Source organism: Equus quagga, chromosome 14 (genome assembly GCF_021613505.1).
Source record: "Equus quagga isolate Etosha38 chromosome 14, UCLA_HA_Equagga_1.0, whole genome shotgun sequence".
NCBI classification, from domain to species: domain Eukaryota; kingdom Metazoa; phylum Chordata; class Mammalia; order Perissodactyla; family Equidae; genus Equus; species Equus quagga.
The window spans coordinates 31352281-31379788 of NC_060280.1; the positions used below are offsets into that span (position 1 = coordinate 31352281).

Here is a 27508-nt window from a genome sequence, read left to right on the forward strand (position 1 = left end):
AGGAAAGCAGGCAGGGAGGCCACCAGGGCTGAGGATGGGGGTGACTGCTCTGTGCTTGGCTCCTGGCCCTGGTGAGGCGAGGAGAGGAGCAGAGTCCAGTCCCCAGTGACGGAGCCCCCTCATGGAGGGTTGTCCCTTGCTTGCCCCCCAACCTGCAGCTTTGCTCCCAGACCTCTGGGCCCCTGGTGTGGTGGCAGCCACGGTTGCCTGCGGGAGTGAGCAGATAGGGCTTCTCGTAGAGGGGCTGGCCCTGGGCCTCGGTGCCCCTAGCCATACCCACACTGATGGGCTTGGTGCCGAGCTGCCCCTCGTGCCTCCTCTTCCTTGCCAGGGTGGTCCTGGGGGGTCCCTCCTCTCATACCCCTCCCTCATCCCTCTTCCGTGCTCACATGCCAGCTCAGAGGAGTGGCAGCAAGTCAGCAAGAGTGAGCGGGAGAAGATGGGCATGACAGTGCAGGACGACGGCGAGTTCTGGTGAGTGTGCTTCCGCAGGCTGGGGAAGGAGCCTCCTTTGGGTTGGCAGGGAGAACTGGCTGGTGGGGCAGGAGCCAGGGCGCTAGCAAAGGCCCCACCGTCACCTTGCTGTGTGCCCTTGGACAAGTCACGCCATCTCTCTGAGCCTGTTTCCTCCTCTATAAGATGAGTTGGGCAGTAATGGGCCCTTTTATTCCCACAGTCCCCATGCCCACCTTAGGGTACCCTGGACTGCTCTGGCACCCAGGCTGAGCCCTCGGCAAGGGGGCCAGGATGCCAGCAGGTGGGGGATTGACCAGAGGACAGGTGCATGCTGGCAGCCTGATTGTCTAGAGCAGGTAGGGGAGAGGAGAGGCCTCACGGAGGAGCTAGCCCCTAAGCTGAGACTTGGGGTGCTGAGGAGCCCCTGGTGGGCAAGGAGAGAGCCCCACTCCGAGACAAGAGAGCATGCCTGGGTTTGGGAAGAGCGAGGCTGGGGATGTGAGGGGAGCTTAGGAGGCACACGGGTCGGGGGTGGGCTGGGAAAATGGCGATAGCCTTGCTTAAGGAGCCTAATAATGATTCTTGCGTTCATTCATTCATTCGTGCAGCCTGCATTTATTCACTCCTACATCCATTCTCTCCTGAATTTGTTCACTCCCGCATTCATTCAGCCTGCATTCATTCATTCGCTCCTGCGTTCATTCACTCCTGCATTCATTCAGCCTGCATTCATTCACTCCTGCATTCATTCACCCTGCATTCAGTCCTGACTTGGGCCAGGCTCAGTGTCATTCTTCAGCAGGACACTTGATTTGGAGAATCACCCATTTCCTGGATGGATACGGGGCGCCCCATGTGCGGTGGACATTGTGAGAGCACCAGGCCGGCTCAGAGGCAGATGGCAATGATCCTGGCACCCTAGTGAGGACCCCTCCTGCAAGTGTCAGGGGAGCCACTGCAAGAGGCCCTGTAGGCCCTCTGGTCTGGGCTCCTGTGGACGAGATCCATTTTGTCCAGTCTGCCTCAGGGGTCAGTCAAATTAAAACCTGGCACTAGGAAACCCTCGTCAGTGGAAAGGGCTTCTTCCTAAGGCCTTCTCATATGTGTTCACACCTGTTGCATCTGCGTGCATGTTCTCATATATGAGTACCCTTGAAGGGAGTGAGCACCCCCATGCCCAGGCTCTTGGAGGTGTGTGCAGTGACATCCTGGCCACTGCAGCATGCTCACCGAGGGGTTCCTACCCCCAGCTTATTCAGGCCTCACAACAGCTATGGAAGATAATGGATGGAGGCATGCTCTATAAACTATAGGACTGTACACATCAGTTATTCATACTATTAATAATTGTAACAGCCAGCCTTTTCCAGCTCCTTCTTTCTGCCGGAAGTTGTGCTATGTGCTTTTCTCGCCTCACTTAGTTCTTACACTAACTCTGAGATAGGCAGCTGTTGTTAGGTTCATCCCCATTTTACAAATCAGGAAACTGAGGCCAAAAGAAACGTGAAGGGTCCCAGTGATGCCGTGTCCACGCTCGCTCCTGTGTGGGCCGTGGTTCAGAGCACGCGGGGCAAGTGGGAGGGCAGCTGGAGGGGTGGGGGGGATCTGCCCAGCTCAGCCCCTTGCCGCGCCCAGGATGACCTTCAAGGACCTGTGCCAATACTTCACCGACATCATCAAGTGTCGCCTGATCAACACATCTTACCTGAGCATCCACAAGACGTGGGAGGAGGCCCGGCTGCACGGCGCCTGGACGCGCCACGAGGACCCGCATCAGAACCGCAGTGGGGGCTGCATCAACCACAAGGACACCTTCTTCCAGAACCCGCAGGTGGGCGTTCTCGGGGACCCTTGAGCAGCTGCGGGGGCCCTGGCCGCTGTCCTGCCGTGGACTCCTGCGTGACCTCAGGCACATGTCCCTCCATGGGCCTCAGCACACCTGTCTGTACAGTGGGGCTGCGATGGGCACGTCTGGGTGGTCACATGGCCCCACTCTCACAGTCTGACCCGCAGAAGCTAAAAATGCGAAACCTGAGGCTCTGAGCACTCGTGAGTGACTTGTCCAGAGTTACAGGGACATTTAGAGGATGAGCCAGGGGCTCCGGCCCCTTGTTTCCACACACACAACGCTGCTGCTTCTGGGGAATGTGGCCAGGTGGGCTCCCACGCAGGGACCTCTCCCCTGCAGCCTCCTCGGTCACAACCCCGGCAACTGCTTAGTCTTCACTCTTGGTGTGCCTTTATTGAGCACCAACTGTGTGCAGGCTCTGAGCTGAGCATCCGTGATCTCCTTGAGTCCTCCCACCCTGATGCAAGGTGGGCATTGTAGGCCCATCCTACAGGTGAGGGATGGAGGCTCAGAGAGGTGATGTGGCTTGCGCAGGCTCACACAGCTGAGCTGGGGCCCGGCTCTGGGCCCAGCTTCTGGGAGCCAGTAGCATGGTCTCACTGTGGTGTTTCTCTTCCTCGGCCGAACCTGTAGTACATCTTTGACGTCAAGAAGCCAGAAGATGAAGTGTTGATCTGCATCCAGCAGCGGCCGAAACAGTCCACCCGCCGGGGCGGCAAGGGTGAAAATCTGGCCATTGGCTTTGACATCTACCAGGTGAGGTCAGCTGGGACCCCTGCTCGGGGTGAGGAGAGCAAGGGATCTGGAGTTTGGGCCGCCTGGGCCTGGAGGAGAACATTCTAGAACACCTTGGTCACCAACATCACTCCGCCACCCTGGCCACGTTGGCTGACACCACGAGCATGTGGCATGGGTCCTGTTTGGAATACCCACAGAGGGCCCAGCCCACCCTGGATTGGCTCCCGTGGGAGCTCTCTGCCTGATTTCTTCCTGCCCCAGCCCCACAGGCTATTTGGTGGGTGGCAAAGGGGAGGATTGCTGGGGTTTGGGGCCGGGCTCTGGGAGGCCCCTGCCTCTCCTCCCTCAGGGCTCCGTCCCCCCCGAGTTGGAGGCTGTCCTGGGCGCTGGGGAGAGGCGTCCTGGGCAGAGCCAGGCAGGCTTCCTGCTGGCCACTCCCCCGGCCTGGGCCCCGCGGCCCTCTGCATGTTGTGATGCCTGGTGCGTGATGACACTCAGCGTAGTGGGACACCAAGGACCTGCCAGACACCGAGAACCCAGTGAAATCGCGTGAATGTGCGAGGCACGTGGTCTGAGTCAAGTCCCTGGCATTTGATGTGCTCCCACTGTGTCATAAGAGCTGCTCGTGTCGTGTTGGTCACTCATTGTGTGCTGACGTGTTGTGACTTTGATGTGTTGTGAGCTTCCCGGATGTGACTACAGCTTGTCGTGGCATTTGTTTCTGGAAAGGTCTAGCATGTCCTGGCAGCTGGCCATGTCGTTTCATGGGCACGAGCTGTGACCGGGGCAGACAGTAATAATTGATTCTGTTGTGATGGTCAGAAGCCCATGGACATTGTCATCAGGGGGATTCCTATTGCGCCCCCCTCCTTTTAACAGCTGTATTGAGATATGATTCACATACTGTACGATTCACTCATTGAAAGCATACAATGACTTTTAGCGTATTCATGGAGTTGTGCAGCCTTCACCTTAATCAGTTTTAGAACATCGCCCCAAAAAGAAACCCCACACCCTTTAGCCATCACCACCCAGTCCCATCTACCTTCCTGCCCCCGGCCCGGCAGACGCACGTCTACTTCTGTCTCTGTAGGTTTGCCTGTTCTGGGCACTTCATGTAAGTGGATTCTGTCCCTCTGTTCACAGCTGCGAGGGAGAGATGTGGGATGTGGGATGGGGCGGGGTGGAGCTGGGGGCGGCCCTGGGTGACCTGGCCCCTCCCTCCCCTGCAGGTGGAGGAGAACCGCCAGTACCGCATGCACAGCCTGCAGCACAGGGCCGCCAGCTCCATCTACATCAACTCGCGCAGCGTCTTCCTGCGGACAGAGCAGCCCGAGGGCCGCTACGTCATCATCCCCACCACCTTTGAGCCAGGCCACACCGGCGAGTTCCTGCTCCGAATCTTCACTGATGTGCCCTCCAGCTGCCGGTGCGCGGGGCCCAGGGCTGCTAGGGCTGAGGTCCGCACCAGGCTGACCTGCATCTGCAGCTCGGCGCTGTTCAGTGTCATCCCAAGGCGTGGGGCCCAGGCCTCCCGCCTCCCTGGGCTGACCCAATGTCGTCTCCTTCCTCTCCCTTCCCCCGCTCCCCTGTCCCAGGCTCTGTTGGCCACATAAAGGAACAGCTTCTCACATGTGCACGCTACTTCACAGTTTACGAAGAAGCTTTCCCTCATCTCATTTGCTCTTTCCAAACCCTGAATGGGAGGTCTGACCCCTCCATTTTATGGATCAGAGCTGGGGATGGAGGTCGGGGGACAGTAGAGTCGGGCTAGGGGGACTGCTGAAGTCATCCCTGGCTCTGCTGGGGTGCAGACCCTGTGGGTCCCACACTGTCCTCCCACCTTGGGAGGTAGCCCAGGTTCCGTGCTCCCTGCCCACATCCCAGGCCGGGAGGCAGCTTTTGTGGTGGGATCAGGGTACCTCAGTCCTGCTAGTCTAGACTCCACTGCTCCCTGGCGAGCCTCATGCTCCCTAATCTGTAAAATGGGCATAATAATACCTGCCTCCCAGGGCTTTGTGAGGATTAGAAACAATACCTGTAACTGCCAGCAGAGGCTTGGCCCACAGGAGGTGCTCAGTAAATTGCTGTTCCTGTCGGGAGCATGGGGCCCCCTTGGGTGGGGATGGAGCAGCAGGAAGCTGTTGGGAGTTTGCCCAGGATGAGCAATGTCCGGACTAAACACTGCTCCACTCCCCCTCCCCACTTCTTGAACCCCCTCACCTTCCATCTCCCTGGCCCCTCTCCGTCTTTCCCCTCTGCCCTGTCCCAGGGAGCTGCGCCTGGACGAGCCTCCCCGCTCCTGCTGGAGCTCCCTGTGCGGCTACCCCCAGCAGGTGACCCAGGTGCACGTCCTGGCGGCTGCTGGTCTCAAGGAGTCCCCGTCAGGTGAGCTTGCCCGGGGAAAGCCCTGGCCCTCCTCCCTGGGGAGGTCGCCCCGGGCCCTCTCCCCTGTCCCCAGCCACGGACACCCAGCCTCCAGAGCTCTCCTGTCTTGCTCATTGAGTGAGCAACTCTTGCCTGACCTCCATCCACTCTGGGCCCAGCCCTGGAATGAAACTGTGTGCAGAGAGAGGAAGCAGCTCTGCCCCCGGCTCTTGGGTGGCTTCCAGTGTGGTGGGGCAGTTAGACCTAGGACAGGCAGCTGGGAGGGAGGGCTGGGGGGGGGGGCTTCCTGGAGGGGGTGGCCTTCTGCAGGCTGAGGAGGTGTTAAGGTATGAAGCCTGGTGACGTGGAATAGGAGAGAAAGGTGTTCTGGGCAGGGGAAGAGCATGGGTGAAGGCCTGGAGGCCAGAGATTGCCGGGGTGTCCCTGCTGTCTCTGGAAGTCAGGAAGCGGGCCAGACTCTGGTCTCCCTTCTGCTGAATATGTGAGCTCAGGCTTCTGCTCCAGGTAGGGGATCTCACTTCCCAGACATTTGTCCCGTCTGCGCCCTGCCCCAGCCCCCACCCTAACCCCATCGCCCACTCCGTCTCTCCAGAGCCAAACTCTTATGTGATCATCAAGTGTGAGGGGGACAAAGTCCGCTCGGCTGTGCAGAAAGGCACCTCGAAGCCCGAGTACAATGTGAAAGGCATCTTCTATCGCAAGAAGCCGGGCCAGTCCATCACCATCCAGGTGAGCCCACCCGTCCTGGGGCCCCAGCCTGATGCCTCCCCACTCAGAGGGGCAGGGCCCAGGGTGACAGAGCCTTGATGGGGACCCAGGAATGCTGGGTTCTGGTTCCCACTCTGTCCCTGACACTTGTGGCCTTGGGAATTCTCTTGCCTGTGCCTCCTGGTGCCCCTGCCTCCCCTCTGTGGGGTGAGCGGATTAGCCGGTGTGATTCTGACCCCACCAGGGTCAGTCTTCTGGTCAGTGACAGTGGTCATCTCTGCCAACCTTGCCCCAAAGCCTTTGGAACTGTTCCTTAAATCCCGCGTCGGTGGGTTTACCTGCAAAAGTGGCACTGAGACGGCGTATGGTGCAGGTGGCTGTTTCCTGAGAACAGGGGACCTCCCCTCTCAGGCTAAGGTGGCCAGTGACAACAATTCTGAGCTCATTAGCAGGAAGCCCTCTGTCCCCCAGGCCCAGGCCACCGTGTCTCTGGGTGAGAACCATCTGTAAACAAATACTTGGGTGCCCCGGGGGAGCCACTGGGTCCCACTGGATCAAATCACAGACCTGTAGATGTCAGGGCTAGAAGGGCCCTTAGAGGCCGTTGATCCAACCCTCATATTACAGATGAGGAAACCAGGCAGAGGGTGTATCATGTGTCCAAGGTCACCCAAGGTCAATAGCAGAGCTAGTAATAATAGATTTAGCTTTATATGTGAAGGGGGCCTTGACAGCTGGGAGCAAGCCCGAGGCTCCAGAAGGGGCATAGTCTGGCTCGAGGTCCTGGGGAGCCCGAGGCAGTGCCAGTCTCCTCTTCCTCAGCCGGGCTTGCCCTGCAGAAGGGGATCCAAGGCCCTGCCACTGCTGCCAGCACCCCACAAACCTGTGCTCCTGGTCTTGGAGATGCGCCCCATGATCTCTGTCTCCCCCCAGATCTGGAACCACCGAGTCCTGAAGGACGAGTTCCTGGGCCAGGTGTGCCTGAAGGCTGACCCGGACGACCTCCAGGCCCTGCACACCCTCCGCCTCCAGGACCGCAGCAACGGGCAGTCCAGTGACCTGCCAGGCACAATTGCTGTGCGCGTACTGAGCAGTGCCTCCCTTAGGGCTATCTGACTCCTGCCCGCCTACCTGGCCCCCACAGCTCTCACCACCACCTGCATGTCCCCAACCAGGCCAGGGACTAGCCTGGGAGCCAGGACACTGGGGTCCTTTTCCCAACTTTTCCACTGTCTTGCTGTGTGACCTGGGGAGGTCTCTGTCCCTCTCTGGGCCTCAGTGTCCCCAAGACCCCAAGGCATCCCCTTCTTATGGAGGAGTCTTCTTCCCTGAGATTCAAAATAGCCCTCCTTACCCCACCTGTCACCACCACTAAGGGACTCTTATCCGTTGAAAACATTTTCCCAAGGCCCTGCTGTCTGCCGACGGAGTGCCAAGAAGATGTCACTTGTTTACACACCAACTGCCAAGTCCCCCAGCCCCACTCTTGCCCCTCGTGTCCTGGGCCTGCTCCCATGTCCCAGACCTTGCTTTCTCTGTCACCTACACCTGGTTTTCCAACCACCTTGAAAGGACTCTTGGCTCTTGCTGGGTTCCTGCTCAGGCTGGAATCTGGGAGATAGACAGGTGACATCCGTTCATTCTCTCATCCCATCCATTTATTTATTCAGCAGAGATTTGCCAAATGAGTAAATGATGCCTGTGAGCCCCTAGCAGGAGCTGGGCCCCCCCAACCCCCACAGCCCCTGGAGATCCGGGCTCCGTCCTGGGCCTCGCCTCTGCTCTCAGGTCCTCTCAAAGGCAGGTGCCCAGGTGCCAGGAGGGGCTGCGGCTACCCTCTCATTCCAGGCTCTGGTTGCCTCCCAGCCCCTGGGGTAAGGTCCCTGGAGAGGTGGTGACAGTGTGGAGAAGGGCCTCTTCCTGCCTCCACTGCCCTGAGGCCAGAAGGAGTGGGTGAGGGGGTTGGGGGGGGGCGGCATGGGGACCCCCTTCTACTGCGAGACCCATTGGGCTTGGTGAGAGATGGGTAAATCCATCGCCTGACCAGAGGCCCCTCCACCAACATTCCCCCCAAGATGCAGCCAGAGAGGCCACAGGCCTCTTGCTGCCAGGACCAAAATGTTACTTTTAGTCCTCAACGTTTTATATTCTTTCTGTTTTAAAACTCAATTTTAACCAGGGGTTTTTAAGGCAGGCTGAAAGTCTGAGCCCTTTTTCCTCCTTAAACTCCAACTCCTGTGGTCTCTGCTTTTATTGCGACTCCACTGGGGGAGGGATGAGGGGATGTCCCAGCGTCTCAGAGGCAGCCTGGAGGCGGGGGAGGAAGAGGGCGTTTTGTAGTGAGTGTTTTGTAAGCTGGCCCCAGTCGCGTTCTTGGCTAGTGCTGGCGCCATGACCCGCATAGGGTCTCTTCCGCGCCCTCTCCAGGCGACATGAGGAAGCACAGCTGGTTCAAGAATGGGAATGCCTGTGGCCCTCTGGGAATCCTTATGGGAAGCTGAATTTTGGCTCCAGATCTGGCCCGTTGGTCCAGTGTCTGGCTGGAGGTTCTGGATTCTGGACTTTGCCTCCTCGCTCCATGGCCACTTCTGCTCCTGTGTCCTGGCCTTGGGCCACATGAGAGGCCGGGAACTGAACGACAAGGAGGACAAGAGGATTCCTTCCGAAAGCCGGGACTTCCCCTCGAGAACCGGTGCCTGGGGCCAGGACTCTGCGCATGACCAGGAGCAAGTCACTTAAACCTCCTGTGCCTCGATTTCCCCCTTCTGCAGAGTGGGGCCGATTCTTGTTTGTTAGCACTGTCCTAACAAGTGCTGGATAAGGGCAAAACCACACCCTTTCTCTGTGTATCTCTGTATGTGTGCACACTCTATACACTCATGTAATCACCTCTGCTCCGTGTCTGTTTCCACTGGGGACTCCTGAGTCAGTGTGAAGAGGGAAGGGTGAGATAAGCCAGCTTGGGGCCTCTGGGGCCAACACTTGGGTCTTTGCTCAGCCGTGTCCACCTGGGCTACGGGGCAAACCAGGACTAACTGGCAGACTCGTGTGGGCTTCAGCCTGGGGGCTGGGCACTGCCCCCACCAACAGAACCAATTTGGCACCACTTCCCTTGCCTTCTGCCCCTCTGCGTGGGCCAGGCTGGCTACTGGCTGGGCGGAGATCCCTGGTCCCCAGGAGGCCCTGGGGGCTGGGCAGGTGAGGATGACGTTATTCCAGGCTGGGACTGGGTTCGTCCAGGTGGGAGAGCAGTTGCTCGGTTCTGATGGACCCTTCAGCCCATGGAGGCCTGAGTCCCCATTTGCAGGTGGGTGGGGCCTCCCATCCACACCACCCGGTCTGGGCTTTGCTCCCCTCAGGGGTGCCCGGGGGTCAGGAGAGCAGAGACCTGTTCTGTTCTCAGAATAAACATTGCCACATTCCCAGAAAGACCTTCCTGTGTCTGTCTGTCCCTCTGGGGGTAGGGGACAATGGAGGGACTGTTTCCCAGCCTTGGGTGACTGCTCTGGTCAGAGAGACACATGAGGGAGGACTTGGATGTTAAGGCTGAGGCTGCGCCCTGCTGCCTGTCCCATGCGTCTGTGAGCAGAGATCACCAGCATCGTTCAGTCGTTCCTTCTGCTGGACTCGTCCCAAGCACCATCCCAGGCACGGGGGCTGTGGGCAACCAGCCACAGTCCCTGCTCAGGGGCAGTCAACAAACTAGTGGGGAAGACCAATAGGCACACTGTGGTCCTGACAGCCACCGCGCAGAGGATCCCTGGTGAGGCAGTGTGGGAGTCCTGGGAGCTGTCAGGAAGGCCTCTGCCTGATGCAGTGGTGAAACGGAATTGAGGAATGGGGGGGCACAGGAAGAGGAGGTGGGCCTGTGGGGGCACGAGGGATGTGGGGGGAACAGGGTGGAGGCTGTTGAGGGGAAGATGCTGGCGGCTCGAGTCACGAAGCCAGGGGTGGCGATGGGAGAAACTGGGTTAAATTTTGAAGGTAGAGTGGACAAAAGTCAATGATTGCGCTGAGATGGAGAGTGAGGGAAAAAGAAATGAATTAAGGCCAATTCCTAGAATTCCCCATAGGACCATGAGAAAAGGACATGAATTCTGTGACCCACTTAGCGTGGGTGTTGAGTAGATGGTAGCTGTTACGGCATCTGGAGGTCACCCCACATCCCCCCAACTTCCCTGCCTCTCCACGCCCTTCCCTCACAGCTCAGACCTGCGTTCTGCCTTGGTACCGTGGTCCTCTCGGCGTCCCTGTTTTCCTGTGTGCGTAGGGCTGCCAGCACTGGCCTGGCCACCCTGGGAGGCTCAGCAAAGAGAGGCAATCGGAGGAGTGGGAGGGACCAAGTGCCAACAGCAGGTGCAAGTTCAGGAGCCGGGACAGCGTTTGGAGGAACTCCTGTCGGGGCTGCCCGGCCAAGCGCGGTCCAGCAGCCAGGGGCCTGCAGGGGTCAGGACTGTGGGTCTGCTGGAGCCCCCGGTCCAGCAGAAGCCAAGTCCTGGCGCTGTCCCTTCCCTTCTGCAGCCCCAGGCAGAGTCTGCACGGTCAGCCTCGCTCCCCTGGGGGCGCCGAGGGGCGGCCGTGCCTGTGCCCAGCAGGTGGCGCACTTGAGCCGTTGGACCCTGCTGGGCCCCCACCCCATCCCCTTCCCTGTGGACACATCCCGGTTACAGAGGCTCAGATCCTAAAGATCGCCTCCCTGTACCCAGGCCTAGAGCTGCCCCAGGAGAGGCCTGCATTGATGGGGCAGCTGCCAGGGTGGCCGTGGCAAAGGGTTGTGACGAGGAAGTGCCAGGTCCCTCTCAGCCGGGAGTCTTCGATGTTACTGTCTTTGCCAGTGCTAACAACCAGCCTTTTGTTTACTCCTTGTTTATGCCCCGCCCCCGCTTTAAACTCACACATTTCACTTCAGTTTGTGTGTGTCCCTTGGACAGGCAGGGTCGCTCCAAGTTGGCTGGTTTGAGAAAGTTTCCCGGGTCATCACAGACAGCCCGCGCCCCTCCACCCCCAGAACAGGTTGTGGGGGCAGTGGCGAAGTGCCGCGCTTTAGGGGGCCCGTCTGAGGGGAGCCCTCGGGGAAGTGGTCTGGCATGAGGGAGAAAGGACTGGATCGTGGGGCTTGCCACCGCCTGCCCTGCCTGGTCCTTTCCTCTCAGAGTCTCAAACAGCCATTTACAGAGCAGAAAACGGACTTGGTGGAGGGCGGGCAGGGGCCGAGATTCAGCAAATCGGTCACCAAATCAGGATCCGAGTGAGGTTTCCTGCCCAGGTGCTGAGAGAGCAGGTGTTTGACTGCAAATGACAGGAGGCGGCGGAGGCCAGGACGGGCGGCCCCTGGCCTGGATCCCTTGCTGGTCAGCAGCACAGCCCAGAGAGACCCCAGCGCCCCTGCCTCCCCGCTGGGCGGCCAGTGCTCCGCACAGAGCCCTGGGCAGCACAGCCCGCCCCCCACGCTGATGTCACCGCACCCAGACCTTGGAGGCCCCTCGGACTCCGCCTCCTGGGGGAAGGCTCTGGAGTGGGGAGATGAGGGCAGCAGTGCTGGCCAGCCGGCTGGCTGCCCTGGGTAGGAAAGAAAGGGAGAGACTGAGAGGGAGACGGAGAGTCACACAGTGGAGCACCCAGAGACCCGGAGACAAGTAAGACACAGGGAGAGAGGACGTGTGTCTGCAGATTGTCCTGGACCTGTGACCCCACTTCCAGAGCCCTCTGTGCAGGTGGCAGCTGCACCCAGGCTGGTGGGCAGCTGAAAGTGGGCAGCTGGGCCCCAGGTAAGGATGGGTGTCTGCTGTCCCGGGTCCTGGGAGAAGGGTTTCCCGGCCTTCGGGAGGGCCATGGGCTTGGGCCACCCTGGAGCCCCTGCCCCGACAGCCACTTGCTCCTGGGTTTGGACCTTCTGCCACCTTTGGGGGCTCAGCCACTGCAGCTCTCGAATGAAACTGTCCTGAGCCTGGAAAGATGGAGGCTTGTACCCTGGAGAAGGGAAGAGCCAAGGGCATGGTGTCTATCAAAGTGTCTCTGACCAGGGTGAGCCCGGGGCAGACATGCTGGGGTGACAGAGAGAGAGTCCTCTGTCCCTGTCTCTGTCTTCTTTGGCCTCTCTCCAACCCTCTCTTTATCTTTTTCTTTCTCTCTCTCCCTGGATAAGTCATTTCCTGCCTCTTTTCCTCGAATTTCCCATCTGTGAAATGGGAATATGAAGCCCCAACAGCCAGGGTTGTTGTGGGAAGGAGGTGAAATCAGGCATGGGCACAGAAATGCAAATAAAATTCTGCACTCCTTGCTGTCAATTTAAAAAGCAATTTACTTGACTATGGACTAGTTCCTATTTTTAGAAAAAAAAGATGTCTATCTTGTAGCTTTTTCCTTATGTGTGGCCCTTAAATTCTAAGCTTTTGCCAACTCCTTCTACCCCTTCAAAGCCCCAAATCTGGGTTTTCTTTAACAAAAACCCTGGTTCTGTTCCCTGGCCCTGGTGGCTCATGCTGGCACAGGATGCCAGCACGACGGCTGGGCATCGTCTTCGGACATAGCTCCCCATGGCAGTCCCCTGATTCCCAGCCCTGCCAGGAGCCCCGGCCGGGTGCAGGCCTCTGGAAGCACCGTGTGCCCGCTGTGTCCCAGAGCTCCGGGGCAGGGGTCAGGGCTCAGGTGTCAGGCAGTGTCATGGGCAGAGGATCGAATGCCCCGGCGCCTCTGAATGGGCCTTGTGAAAAATTGATGCTCATCCTGGGGAGCGGGGAGGGGGCCAGAGGGGCCTCATGCCAGGGCCTGTGGGCTGGGGCTGCCCTGGATCACCACACTCCACCCCACAGACCCTTCCTGAGCCACCTCTGGGCCTGGTCCTGTGCTGTGTGAGGCGACAGCTGAACCCCTAGATCACTTCCCCAACTTTGGGGGTAGAGGTGCGGACAGACCTCAGCCAGACAACATAATGTGTATAGTCAGGGCTGGATAGAGGGAAACATCGGGGCTCTTGGCAGCCTGGGGGTGGTCAGGGAAGGCTTCCCGGAGGAGGTACCATCTGAACTGAGCCATGAAGCTTTGGTGGGAATTTACCAGTCAGAATTCCAGGTGGAGGGGCCAGTGTATGCAAAGGCCAGGAAGTATGAAAAGGGATGGCACGTGTCCGGAATAGTGAGGGCTGAGGAGGGCCCAAGCGCAGGTGTGGGGAAGGAAGACAGCAGTGAGAGGCAAGACTGAGACATCAGCAGGAGCCACACAGTGCTGGGCCAGACTGGGGAGCTTAAAGCCTTCACTCTGAGGGCAGTGGGTGCTCTGGAAGGGTTTTAGGCAGGGCGTGCCATGAGCTGGTCATGCTCGGCTTGTGACCCTTCTTTTGGGCCCGGCTGCCCCCATCACCCGCAGTCCTGGGGCAGCCCTGATCTGGGGGCCAGAGACCAAGTTCTAGGTCTGAACTTGCCCTGTCCTGCTGTGTGATCTTGGGCAAGTCTTGGTCCCTCTCTGGGCCCTTGGCCCATATGTCCAGGGGAGGGGCCTGGACTTGCAACTTCCTGAGAGCCCTTTGGGAATCTCTGAATGACAGTGGCCAAGAGAAGAGCTCAGCTGCTCTGGGCAGGGGAGCTGGTGACAGTGGCCGAGGCTCAGGTCACACAGGCTTGGTTATGGCCCGAGGGGAGGGTGCCCCCGAAGGCAGAGGGGTTGGGGCTTTGGGAAGACCCCAGGCAGGCTCAAGGCTGGCAGGCTGGCCTGTTCAGAAGTGTGACATGGTCTCTCCCTGCGCAGAACCGTGTTGGCCAGGCAGGCCACAGGAGCATCTGGCAAAGGACAATGGTGATCCTGCAGCAGGTGAGTGCTCCCGCGCCCCACTGGCCTGCACCTCTCTGTGCCAGAAGCCCTGGTTGGGGAGCTTATCCGGCCCCGTCTGTGATTCCCTCATTCATGTGCTTAGCTATAGCACACCTTCTCCAATCCTTTCTTTTAGAAAACTCCTATCTATGCTTCAAAACCCAGCTGTGAAACTTTTCCTGACTCTTCCAGGCCCAGTCTAGAACTCCTCCCTCTGATATATCTGTGGGGACCTACCTTTCTCACCGCACTCCCCACACTGGGTAGAAATTATTTATTTACATACATCTCAATCCCCAGGCATTTCAGGCAGTGGAACAGTATGTGCAAAGGCCGAGATGTGGGAAAGCCCTTGGGGAAGGGGAAGAAAAGTTGGCAGGTCTACTGAAGCCAGACCAGGAAGGGCCTTGAGCCTAACTGGGGAGCAGTGAGTGAGAGATGACACGGCAGGAGCCGGAGCCCCCTGGGGTCATGTGGGGAAGAAGCGGAGGTGCTGTCCCCAGCTGAGTGCTCCACCCCCTTCTTCCCAGGGCCCCGCTGGCCCCAGACCCTCAGCCCTTCCCCGTGATCAGCCTGCGGCTCTAATGAGCTCCTGGTCCCCAGAGCCAGGAATGTGGGCCCTGAGCCAGCTGGGCCTGGCACCAGGCCCCTGGGCTGGCGGGGGAGTGTGCTGTGGGGGCTTGACCAGTGGCTTTGTGTCCTCTGGGCCCATCACAGGCCACTGGGCAGCCTTGTCTTGCAGATGTGTTTGTGTGTGAGTGTGTGCATGTGAGAAGGTGGGCATCGGGCAGTATCGGGATAGACAGTCTTCCATCCCAGGGCTGGAGGAGACCCCTCCAGAGCCCCTTGGCCTGAGAGCCTGTTCAAAGGCCCATCAGAGACAGCCAGGACCAATGGAAAGGAAGCCGCTGTCACTGAGTGTTGGCTGTGTGCCAGGGCCGAGGCTGCAGGTGGGGCTGGGAGAGTGGGGGCATGCGCAGCCCTCCAGAGGGAGGGCCTGGGCCCCCAGAGCCATCCGAGGGTGTTTTCCTTGGGCGCCTCTGATGCAGACCTCTGGTGACAAGCCCTTCCCCACCCCTGCCCCCTCTGAGCGCCGGCCCACCTCACCCTGTGGGCAGCCTCTGCTGGGTGCGGTGTCTGCAGGTGAATGCGGCTCTGCCCACCCCTCGCAGGGAAAGTCCACTTCTGTTACTTCTTCGGTCCTGAAAAGGGTCCCAGCGCTGGGAAGCCAGCCAGCTGTGCAGCGCCCCAGGCAGAGCCCACACACCTGGGCTCCACCGTCCTGTCCCGGGATGGCTGTTGTGAAGACAAAATGCCTCACAGGGGATCAATCAAGGTGCTTCTTCTTTCACCTGCCTCCTGGGGCTGCGTGCCCCTCCCTCATCCTGCCACTCCTTCCTGTCTTGAGAGACCCACGTTCTCTCTCACGTCCTGGCTGTCTGCCCAGAACGTTCTGTCGCCCCTTTTCTGGCCAGCTTCTCCTTAGGCCTCACCGTGGCCACTGCTGCCTTTGGGAGCTGCCCTGCCCTGCCCACATTGCAGTCCGGATCACCCCACCTTCTTCCCCTGCTCACCCAGCACCTCCTGGGGAGCCTGGAAATGGGGGACGGCCTTCATCCCGCTCCCACTGTCTCCTCAGCCCTGGCACCAGCCCACTCAGAATGAACAAATAATGTGATTACAGCCTCATTTGGTCTGAGGGGGTAGGGCAGACAGTGGTACCTGCTTCAAAGGGATGTTTGAGAATGAAATGTCATAGTGCAGGTACCGTGCTCAGCCCAATGCTGGACACCATTCAATAGAGGTTAGCTGCCATGATGACTACTATTAATAAAATCATATTATGTATGAGAGTTCCCCATTCTTTCCTCCCCCTCACTTTATTTGGGATAAAAATCTCAGGGGACCTCAAAGGATACGATGCTTTTCCCCCACGTGTAGAGTGTCCCCATATGGGACATATCAGTGACAGAGATTCACGCCTCCCTCCTTCCACTCATTCATCCACCCAGCCATCCGTCTATCCATCCATCCATCCATCATGCAAGCCTTTCTGAGCCCCCACAGGGTACCAGGCACAGGAAACACCTTCATAAAGGTGAGCTAAGCATCAAAATCTCTTCACCAGTGAAAAAACTTTATTCATTTGTTGAGGGTTACAAGTCTTCAAAAGTAGCATCCACATTGGTCCTGCTATGTGCCGGGCACTCTCTATACATGATCCCGTTTTATCATCATGAGGCTGTGAGGTAGGCATCTTTGTGCCCATATCACAGGTGAAGAAACCGAAGCCCAGATAGGGTAATTTAGAAGTAAGCTGGGGCAGGTCCAGACAGGGTAGAGAGCCACGCTCGTGAGGGGGCAGCAGGCTGGGACAGCAGATCTTGGCAGGGGGCTGCTGTGCAGGGCACAGGGTGTGGCACAAGGAGCAGGCACAGGGCTTAAGGGAGGAGAGGTCAGACTGCCCCTGTCTGGTGGCATTTGCAGAGCATGGGCTCTTTCCTAGGAACCCGGTGGCAGTCTGGGCAGATGCATCGTGTTGATGGCTTTGGAAGTTGGCTGGGGGGGTGGGGGGTTGGAGATTGCTAGTGTGCCAGCAGCCACCTCCTCCAGCCATGTTCTCACTCACCCACCCAGCAAAGCGGCACTGAGTCTCTTCTCTGACCAGGCTGGGCACCAAGGATGCAGAGATAAATTGACTGCTCCCTGGCCTGGAGGAGATCCTAGACCAGAGAGGGAGGTGGCTCAGAAACACAGCAAGGGTGCGTGTGAGCAGAACTGTGACAGCAGGAGTCCAGGAGCAGGGGGCAGCCTGGGGATGGGGCTCTTCTGCCCTGCCTGAAGTGGCTGGGTGGGTGGGTGTGTGGGGAGTGTTCAGGGGAGGCTCTGAGGCTATTGCAGTAGCTTCTCACATACAGATGGGGGACTGAAGTCTCAGGAGGAGGGACTTGCCCCAGGTTGCAAGGCCAGCTGGTGCTTGCAAGAACCCAGAGATGCGTGGTGCACACCACCCACTTCTTTAAGGACCTCACGGAGGGCTGCTGTGTTTCAGCAGGACACGATTTCCGGCTGCGTGGTGGGGCCAGACTAGGGACTGGATGTACTTTGCCCAGATTCACGGGCAGAGGGAAGTTTAAAGATAAACTGTGGGCTATTGGTAACAGCTGGTTTGACCCTTTTATTAAAATATAATATCCTTCTCTGTCTCTTCTAACAATTTTTATCTTAAAACCTATTTCATATAGCCTATATCAGTATAGGCCCCCGGCTCTCTTTTGGTTACTATTTGCATGGAACAGATTTTTCTATTCTTTCACTTTCAACCTATTTTGTGTCTTTGGATCTAAAATAAGTCTCTTGTAGATACCATTTAGTTGGATCATGGGTTTTTGGGGTTTTTTTTAACCTATTCTGCCAACCTCTACCTTTTAATTGGAGAGTTTAATTCATTTCCATTTAAAGACTTACTTCTGCCATTGTGCTATGTTTTTCTATATGTCATATCTTTTTTCTTTCAATTCCTCTATTACTGCCTTCTTTTGTGTTTAACTGATTTTTCCCCCAGTGCACTGTTTTGATTTCTTTCTCACTTCCTCTCTGTATACCTATATTCTAGGGGTTGCCCAGGATTCACAATTAACATCTTACATTTAGAACAATCTAGTGGGAGTTAATGCCAACTTAGCTTCAATCGTACATAAAAACTCTGCTCCTAGACAGCTCTATCTGTCTCCCTTTATATTGTTATTGTCAGAAATTACATCTTTAGATACTATGTGTCTATTGACATAGATTTGTAATTATTGTTTTATGCATTTGTCTTTTAAATCATACAGGAAAAAAAGAGGAGTTACAAACAAAAGTAGCAATAATGCTGGCTTCTATATTTACCTTTGTCGTTGCCTTTCCCAGGTGCTTGATTTCTTCGGGTGGCTGGGAGTTCCTGTCCAGCGCCCCTTCATTGCAGCCTGAAGGACTACTTTTAGCATTTCTCGTAGGGCAGGTCTACTGGTGACAAACTCCCTCAGCTTTTGTTTATCTGGGAATATCTTAGTTTCTCTTTCACTTTTTATTTATTTACTTTTTTGAAATAAATGACAGAAGTTTATTTCTTAGAGTTCTAGAGCCTGGGAAATCCAAGATCAAGGTGCTGGCAGATTGGGTGCCTGCTGAGGGTCCGCTTCCTTGTTCCCTGTGTCCTCACATGGCGGAAGGGGATGAGGGAGCTTTCTGGGGTCTCTTTTATAAGGGCACAAATCCCATTCATAAGGGCTCCACCCATGTGACCTGACCACCTCCCAGATGCCTCACCTCCTAATACCATCACATTAGGGGTCTCTTTCACTTTCGAAGGATAGTTTGGCCAGATGTAGAATTTTTTTTGACAGTGTTTTGCTTTGTTTTGTTTTTCTTTCAATGCTTTAAATAAGTCATACCACTGCCTCTTGGCCTCTGTGGTATCTGATGAGAAATCAGCTATTAATCACATTGAAGATCCTTTGTATACAATGAGTCACTTCTCTCTCACTGCTTTGTCTTCGTCTTTTAACAGTTTGATTATAATGTGTCTCAGTGTGGCTCTTTTTGAGTTTATCATACTCAGAATTTCTTGGGCTTTCTGGATTTACAGACTTACATTTTTCATCAAGGTTAGGAAGTTTTGGGCCATTGTTTCTTGAAATAGTCTTCCTGCCCCTTTCTCTCTCTTCTTCTGGGATTCCCATTATGCATATGTTGGTCCACTTGATGTTCGTCCCACAGGTTTCTTAGGCTCTGCTCATTTTTCTTTTTTAAAGATTTTATTTTTCATTCCCCCCCCCCCAAAGCCCCCTGGCACATAGTTGTGTATTTTTTTTTTAGCTGTGGGTCCTTCTAGTTATGGCACGTGGGACGCCACCTCAGCATGGCCTGATGAGCAGTGCCATGTCCGTGCCCAGGATTTGAACTGGTGAAACCCTGGGCCGCTGAAGTAGAGCGCACGAATTTAACCACTCGGCCATGGGGCCACCCCCCTCTGCTCATTTTTCTTAATCCTTTTTTACTTTCTACTCCTCAGACTGGACAACCTCAATTAACCTCTTCAAGTGCTTTTTTTTTGTTTTTTGAGGAAGATTAGCCCTGAGCAAACATCTGCTGCCAATCCTCCTCTTTTTGCTGAGGAAGACTGGCCCTGAGCTAACATCCGTGCCCATCTTCCTCTACTTTATACGTGGGACGCCTACCACAGCATGGTGTGCCAAGCAGTGCCATGTCCGCACCCGGGATCTGAACCAGCAAACCCCAGACTGCTGAAGCAGAATGTGTGCTCTTAACCCCTGTGCCACCGGGCCGGCCCCTCTTCAAGTGTTTCTGATTCTTCCTTCTGCCTGTTCAAATCTGCTGTTCACCCTCTAGTTAATTTTTTGTATCAGTTATTGCACTTTTCACCTCCAGGATTTCTATTTGGCCCTTTTTAATAGTTCTGTCTCTTTATTGACATTCTGTATTTGGTGAGATGCTGTTCTGGTTCCCTTCAGCACCCTGAACATGTTTAAGAGAGTGGATTAAAGGCTCTGTCTATTAAGTTCAACATCTCAGCTTCCTCAGAGAAAGGTTCTAGTAATTTCTTTTTTTCCTGTGAACAGGCCATACTTTCTCATTTCTTTGCATACCTCATAATTTTTTGTTGAAACTGGACAGTTTGAATATTATAACGATGATAACTCTGGAAGTTAGATTCTCCCCTGTCCCCAGGTTTGTTGTCGCTGTTTGCTGTGAGCTGTGGTTTTGTTTAGCGACTTTTCTAAAGCATTTTTGTGAAGACTGTCTTCTTTGTTCCCTGTGGTCACTGAAGTCTCTAAAACACCTGGAGCCAAAAAAACCCCAGAGCACCAACCTCAGTCTTTGCAGCTGGGCTCTGTGTGTCGGCGCACGCCTTCAACGCTCAGTCAGGCCATTTACAGCTCTGCCTTAGCCTTCACTTCCTGTCTGCATGGAGCTTGACGGTCAGCCAGAGGGGAGAGCTTAGGGTCTCCTTGGGTGTTTTTCTGAACATTCGTCCAACCCTGGGCATGTAGGTGGTCTTCTAGATGCCCCAGTATATGTAGGAGTTTTTCAAAGCCCTTATTCCCCGAAGCATCTCACTCCCCTGCCTTTCCTCCAGGCTTTTTGGAATGTCTATTGTTTACTGCAACTGATTTTTTTATTCCCCAGATGCTAGTGGGTAGTTCATTTGCCTTTGGATGTTTTTGACCAATGTCCTCCATAGCTGCTTCTCCATCCTGCAGGATTTCCAAGTTAGGGAAATAAGGCCAGCTCTTTGTACTATTCCTTCAGAGAGCCCCCAGACAGGTTAAAACAATCACGATTCTTTGATAACAAAGTCTGTTCTGCTCCCTCTGGCCCCAAGCACCCACACCAGGGATGCAGGCTGCCATCTTCAAGACTGCCACCAAGGCAGGGGTGGGGTGTGGGGTGGGGGGATGGGGAGGTTAAAACACCACAAAGCTCTCCTGTTGGGTTTCAGTCACCTTTCTCTTCATTAAATGTTCAGTTGATTACTGTGAACCTTTGACTATTTTCTAGAGTTCCAGCAAAGTTGATTCTGACAGTTTTGGCCACGTTTTTTGGTGTTTCTGCAGAGGGATGGGTTCTTGGGGTTCCCTACTCTGCCATCTTTGCTGACGTCACTTGCTGGTGATAGTTGGCACAGTTATTTCCTGAAAGCTTTTTGTCCCAACTTTCTATGTATCCTTGAGTAGGTCCCTTTGCCCTCCTCTGAACCTCAGTTTCCCCATCTGTAAAATGGGTGGCCAGAAATGGACTGGAGGGTGGTGTGGTGGGGTGAGGGCAGCACCATGGGTCTACATAAGGTGCCAAGGGAGTGCAGAAAGGAAGGTAGTGGGGAGAGGGTGTGGGGACCAGGGAGGGCACATGGCTCAGTGGAGCCTTGGTGGGTGGGTGGGAGCAGGGAACAGGATAGTGGGGTGAAGCATTCCTGACACACGGCTCAGAATAAGCAAAGGTGAAGATATGGAGGTCCTAACCCCTGTGGCCAGGGCAGCAGGAGATGCGGCTGGAGCAGCAGGCAGCCCTGGTTCTGGGGGAGGCTGTGGTGTGATGCCAGAGCAGGTCACGGGGCCATTAGACTAGCCGCCCGGACCTGGCATGCAGGCCCCCTGCAGGGAAAGGGTCTATTCCCCGGCCTCAGTTTCCAGGTGGCCTGGGTGCAGGGGCTCGAGCCGTGGGTCTGGGTCAGGCAGGGCCAGGTTCTCAGCACTTTGCTGACTCTCCCCCACCACGCCTCTCTCCATCCACCAGACCTCCTTCGCCACTGCTTCCTTCTTACCTCTGCTTCTCTGTGCTCGGCTGTTCCTTCTTCTGGAACGCCCTTCCCCTTCATGTCTGCCTGAAAAATCACATCACTCAAGTGTCACCAGTCACATGACTTGCTCAGTTAATAATAACCAACACTCATACAGCATTTGCTCTAACAGGCACATCTGAGTTACACACGTTCTCCTGTTTAATCGTCACGAGTGCCTCATGAGTTACTCTGTCATTGGACAGATGAGGGAACAAAGGCACAGAGAGGGTGAGGTACTTGCCCAAGGTCACACTGCCTATGAGTGGCCTAGCTAGAATTGAACCTAAGCTGTCTGCCTCTGGAGTTCCAACCTCTTAGTGGCCATACTATCCCGTCTCTCCAGGGCTAATCCGCCCCCTACCTGGTGGCACCATGCTTATCTGTGTCCGGGTCTGTCCACCCCCAGACTGGGAGCTTGGAGGACGGTGTCCCCTAAGCTTTAGTCTGAGCCCGTGAAGGGTGGTTATGTGGATGGATGAAAGCGTGCTGGAAGCCCACCACCGGCACCTCCTCTGTCTGAGGGTCTGAGTCCTGTGCCTGTGGACTCCCGTGGATGGGGGGTTGCTTGTTCTGGGCTTGACGGAGGGAAGGACCCCTCCTGGGAGCAGGGGCCCTGAGGGCGCAGGAGGTGGTTGGGAATTCCTGCCGTCAGTCCGTGTTGGACTGGGTGGCAGAGCACTGGGGTCCCCGAGGCTGGGACAGGGGCCGGGTAGAAGGTGGCGGGGGCTAGCGGGGCAGCTCCGAGCCCTGTGCAAGGCATGGCTGTCTCTGTGCCATCCCCCTACCTCCCACCACAGTTTGCTTGTTTGTTGTGGGAGCAGCTGGGCTTCCAGGATTCCAGACAATTCCAAAAACAAGAGGCCTGGAAGAGAGAAGAGAAAGAAGGAGGCAAGAGGGGAGGAAGAGAAAGATAAGTGGGGAGAGGAGAGAAGGCAGGAGTGGGAGGGGATCACAGGGCCTGGGCATTCATTCCACACCCTCTGGATGGGATGGTGGCTGCTGTGGCTCATGGCCCAGCATGGACCCAAGCCTGGTGTCCAGCCCTGTGTGGCTGCCAGGACACAGGAGCCCAGCTAGACGTCCTCTGTGGGGTGAGCTCTGAGCCATCAGGGGTAGCTCACTGTCCTGAACCCGGGAGCTCCCTCCCCCAGGCCTCAGGGCCTCCTCTGCAGGCTGGCCATCACCTCCTAGCCGGCCCCAGAGGCCGGGTGAGGACCAGAGCCAGCGTCTTCAAGGGGTTTCCCTCCAAAGTCTTGCGACCCCAGGAAGATTTTTATATGTCCTCACTCCCCAGGGGAGCCAGTGAGCTAGAAAGATTTCTGATGCACCTTTCCCTTGAGTCTTAAGAATTCACAGAGGTTACTGTGTTCTACTCCATTACCTCCCCATGTTTCTCTCCACGGAAGAAGTACTGATTTCCTCCAAAACCGCAGTCAAGATGAGTTCCAGGCGCCTCGTTTGTGCCGGGGCCCGCAGCTCGAGGGGCCCGGGTGAAGCCGGCCGGGAATCCCGACCATGTTGGGGTGTTGGGGGTCCCGCCGAGACGGGAGGGGGCCGGGGCGGGGCGGGCGCCCCCTCCGCGTTCCCGCCCGCGGGCGTCACCTAAGCTGCCGTCGCCATGGGCCCGCGGCAGATGGCCGGGTCTAGGGTTCCCCGGCTGGCGGCGCGCGCGGGATCAGGTGAATTAGGGAGCCCGAGCCCTGCGGCCGCCGTGGCCGCCGCCAGACCCTCCGCGCCATGGAGCCCCCCGCGGACCCCGCCGACCCCGCGGACCCCGCCGACCCAGGGGCGCGCGCCAGGCCGCCCGGCAAGTGGGCGCTGGTGCGCAGCCTGAACCAGGCGTTGAAGACCTACGCGGTCATGCCGGTGAGACCCGGGCCGAGAGCGGGTGGGCGAACCCCGGAGACCCCGCCTCGGGCCTCAGTTTCCCTGCCTCTCAGGAGCCAGGCGGGCCTCAGGGTCACAGAGCCCCAGGGTGCACGCACACGGGGACACTCCGGAGCCGCATGCTGTCCCAGCGGGAACTTGGCCCCGGCGGCCCTCCCTGGCGGCGGTGACTTTTGCATCCAGGCATGGTGGATGGGCCAGGGCGGGGAGGGGCTTCCGTGCCTGTGCGGGGTCGGAGCAGGCAGAGCAGCCTGATGTACGGGGCGGGGGATGCCTGGGGGACTTTGCGGCCTGGCCTGCGGACTAGAAGCAGGACAAGTCCTTGCTCACAGGCGCCTCTGGCAAGTCGGTGGGCTCACCTTCCCCACCTGTGAAAATGGGGCTAATAAAACCATCGTCCCAGGGTGGGGTGAGGCGGTAAATGTTCTGAAATAGACTCCTTTTCATTCCACAAACAGGGACCGAGCCCCAGGCCCTGTCACCGAGGAGGGAAGAGGCATAATGGACTAAGGCCCCATGGGGAGTTAACACTGATCCTGCCGTGGGCAGATGCCTGGTGGGGAGTCAGGTGGACCTCAAAGACAACTCCCATTTTTCTGGGTCTCTCCTCTTTGCCTGCGTTGACTCCTTCCATTTTAAGGCCTCTCTGAGGCCCAGAGAGACTGAAAGACTTACCCAAAGTCACACAGTGATACTGGGACCTGAACCGAGATCTTAACTAGCGTTCACTGTGCCTGTGTGCTGGCTTCCCTGGGGGAGGCCCCACTGCAGTTTTCGGGACCCTTGAGAACTTTTAAACAAACCCATTCTAGGAAATCATGCCTCTGGAACTGGGAGAGCCTCTGCTCCAGCCACCCATGTGACATCAGAGAAGCTGGAACTTGCTTCAAGTTACCCAGGCACACTGAGGCACTTCTGTTGGCTGTGTGGCCCTGAGCTCCTTGCTCAGCCTCTCTGAGCCTCCATTTCTTGCTCTATTTCATGAGGTCTTTAATTTTGGTTATTCTCTGTTCCCTGAGTGGAAGCATTTTCTGTGAGCCAGGTCCTGGGCTGGATCAGGGATACAGGTGGCTCAGAGAGACCCCTGCCCTCCAGCTGCCCACAGCTGAAGCTTCCAGCTTGCCTTGTGGGCCCATGAGCCATTTACAGCCAGGCACCCCATCAGGGCTTCCCAGTTTGCTCACAGATCTGGGTTCAGGGCTGGGCCCAGGGTATTTGGGGTTTGGGTTTCATTCCTGGCTCTACTGCAGAACAGCTGTGTGACCTTGGACACGTTTCTTGACCTCTCTGAAGTGAAGTGGAGATAGAGTCCTCTGCATAAGGGCTGTCCTGGGGGTCAGTGAAACAGTTCATTACGGAGACGCATCTCACTCACAACCCAGCCTGTGTGGCGTGTTGTAAGCCAGCACAGAGCAATGTGCTGGTGCCACGTCCCCGTCACGGCCTGGCCCAGGAGTCAGTCCGTCTCTCTCTTTCTCTCTCACACGCACACACGACACATGCTCATCCTCTCATGCACACTCTGTCACGTGCTCCCTCTCTTACACACTCACACTCACTCTCTCGTTTATTTCCTCATACACACACCTTCTCTCCCTCTCCCTCCTGGAGAAGCAGATTCTATTTCTCTGTGTGTGACTCTGTTTGGCTCTGGGGAGTCACAGGTGAGAGACTCAGACCCAGGCTAGCGGGGGAAGGACGCCGATGGCGATGACCCAGCATGGAGCTGGCTCTGCAGGGCAAGCCAGGGGCCGTGGAGCCATTCTCTTCCCAGCAGCCCGAGTCAAAATTTGAAACTGGAAATCCATCGTGCCATTCTCCTCTTAAAACCTTCCGGTGGCTTCCTGTCATACTTACAAGAAAGTCCAAGTCCCGTCCATGGCTTACAGGGCCCTGTGCGACCTGCTGCCCCCCACATCCTCACCCCATCTGCCTCTAGGCACTCTGCCTTCCGGTCTGTCCCCAGAGTCTGGAACAGGACTGGCCCACAGCGGGCTCTCCACAAATGTGTGCTAATGAATAAATGAACTCTTCAGGGGTGGGGAGGAGGCAGAGGAAGGTGGGGACGGTGGGGGGTGGTGGGAAGGGAAGAGTTGCTATTTGCTCTGGGTCTGGACAGATGGTTGGGTGTCCATTCAATGGAAAGGTCGGGGGCGGGGGGCGCAGGTGGGGAGCAGGGGTGTGTCAGGTGGCCCTTGGAGTGGAGCAGGGGTGAGGCTGGCAGCCAGCTTGGGCTGGGCTAAAGCAGTCGTGAGTATTCAACGGGACAGTTTGTGGGGCAGCCATGTAGCCCTGGGCACACAGTAGATGCTCAGTAAACTTGTGAGTGCCTCTCCCCTCCCAGAGGCTCTCTAGTTTTTCTTTTTTTTGAGAGAAAGCTTGGGTTTGGAGCTGGCATGTCTCTAACATGTGCTAACCTCCCAGGGAGCGAAGGCCCACAGTGGCATAGTTGGTTCTGATGGGAACAGGAGGAATAGTTGGTTCCGAGAGGAGCAGGAGGAGGCTGAAACAATGATGGCTTGGGCTTGGGACTCACCGAGAGTGTAGAGACCGAGGCTTAAAGAGGTCAGCGACTTGTCCAAACCCACTTGTCCAGGTCCTGGAGCTCAGTCTCCTGACTCATGGCCCAGAGCTGTTTCCACTGGGCCGTTCCTATGGGCTTATTTCATTGTGAATCAGTTTTATAAGCTGTTATGTTTCTAACTGCCACTTGATAGTAAGTTAGAATCAGGATGTCTATGTTCGCTTACCCTCCTGGGGAATTGGGGAAGCACCCCAAAAGAATACTCTTATTGGTATTAGAATCACATCCAAACTTTCACTTCCAGGACAATCTGTGTGTCCTGGTTCTTGCCCACCCCTGACTTCCCCTCTCTCTCATCAGGTCCTGCCACAATGACCTCCTTGCTGTTCCTTCCTGCCTCAGGGCCTTTGCACTTGTCATTCCCTCTGCTCAGATTCCTATCCCTGCTCTTTCCCTGTCTGGCTGCTTCTCACCCTTCAGGTCTCAGCTCAGGGACTTCCTTCACAGAGTGGCCTTCCCAGGTGGCCGGCTCAGTCACTCTCTGCCATGGGTGTGCTTCTTTCCATCACAGCACGTGCTGCTCTCAGGGGGGAGGTCAGGTTGAGCTGCTTGCTCAGTTGTTTGTTTTCTGTCTCCTCCTGCCTAGAATGTAAACTTCACGGTCACTGCTCCATCGCCAGCACTTAGATCAGTCAGTGCCTTGTACTCAGTGGGTGCTCAATATATGTTTGTTGAATGCATCTTTGCTGAAAGTGGTTGTTCTAAGTCCACTTCTCTGACTCTGGGTTTTGGATTTGGCTTCCCTGAGCCCTTACTGAACGTGTGCTGAGAGCCAGGCCCTGTGGCAAATGCTGCAGGGGACGCTGACAGGATGCCCCTCTCCCTCGAGGTTGGGCTCTCCCCACAAGCCAGGGGACAGCATGGCTGAGAGCCGTGTCAGCTTGTGTCACAGGGCCCGACACAGAGCAGTGTCCCTGTGAGGAACCCATAACTATGAGTGTGACAGTGGACCCTGGAGGTGACGGAGGCTGTTTGGATGTCCTGTGGGGACCCCTTCTTTGGGACAGAGGGGAAGCTTGGCGTTTCCGCCTAAACCTCGATGAGTCCGCTGTCCACGGCTGGAGTGCAGAGCCGTGGCAGGAGCCACACTTTGGACAGGCCTGGGTTTGAAGCTGCCCAGCTGTGTGCTCGTGGCTCGTCCCCTCCTTGAGCCCCTGCTGACTCATCTGTAAAATGGGGACAGTAACGGCCACTACAGAGGAGGGATTGGTGACCCTGCCTAAGTGCCCAGCCCAGGGCCTGGCACCCGACAGCACCCGGCAAGTGCGAGCTCCCTTTTCTTCCCTCTCCTGTGGTCAGCACTGGAGCCTCTGGTAGAGGTCAGGGTGGGCACAGGACTTCCTGGAAGGGGTGCCAGATCTGCTCCCTGCTCACCTGGCCCAGGACTCTCTCACCATAGGGGGACTATGTCTGGATGGACCTGAGATCCGGGCAGGAGTTCGATGTGCCCATCGGGGCGGTGGTCAAGCTCTGCGACTCCGGGCAGATCCAGGTGGTGGACGATGAAGGCAATGTGAGTAGTCCCCTGCCTCTCCTGTCCCCATGCTTTGGGGAGGACGCAGGCTGACAGGTAACCGGGGGGAGGGCCCACGCAGTGACCTACTTCAAGGGGATGGAGGTGGGGCCTGTGCCTCACTTCTGCCTCTCAGACCCGGTCCTCCATGGAGCTTTCCCCGCTCCCCCTGCTCTATTTCCACAAGCGCTTCCATCCATTCTGCCTGGTATTAGAGAGGGTGTCTGCGCGGGC

The 27508-nt window shown here is 56.7% G+C and overlaps 2 protein-coding genes across 5 annotated transcripts in view; both read left to right on the forward strand.

Moving 5' to 3' along the window:
• CAPN5 (calpain 5) overlaps nucleotides 1-9031 on the forward strand; it is a 54608-nt gene extending 45577 nt beyond the window's left edge. The window contains exons 7-13 of the mRNA XM_046638068.1: nucleotides 397-474; nucleotides 2092-2287; nucleotides 2939-3061; nucleotides 4276-4472; nucleotides 5316-5431; nucleotides 6024-6160; nucleotides 7073-9031. Of these exons, the coding sequence (XP_046494024.1) occupies nucleotides 397-474; nucleotides 2092-2287; nucleotides 2939-3061; nucleotides 4276-4472; nucleotides 5316-5431; nucleotides 6024-6160; nucleotides 7073-7255 (1030 nt within the window). The 3' untranslated portion in view covers nucleotides 7256-9031. The remainder of the gene's footprint in view (nucleotides 1-396; nucleotides 475-2091; nucleotides 2288-2938; nucleotides 3062-4275; nucleotides 4473-5315; nucleotides 5432-6023; nucleotides 6161-7072) is intronic.
• Nucleotides 9032-11740: 2709 nt separating this feature from the next.
• MYO7A (myosin VIIA) overlaps nucleotides 11741-27508 on the forward strand; it is an 82352-nt gene continuing 66584 nt past the window's right edge. For 3 of the 4 annotated variants that reach the window (XR_006885082.1, XM_046638154.1, XM_046638155.1), the window contains exons 1-3: nucleotides 11741-11907; nucleotides 13883-13945; nucleotides 27161-27274. Coding sequence is in view for 2 of the 4 variants with exons in the window: in XM_046638154.1 (XP_046494110.1) it covers nucleotides 13928-13945; nucleotides 27161-27274 (132 nt within the window). In the remaining 2 variants the exon portion in view is untranslated. Of the gene's footprint in view, nucleotides 11908-13882; nucleotides 13946-27160; nucleotides 27275-27508 lie in introns of those variants that run through there. The other variant, XM_046638156.1, reaches the window with a different exon arrangement.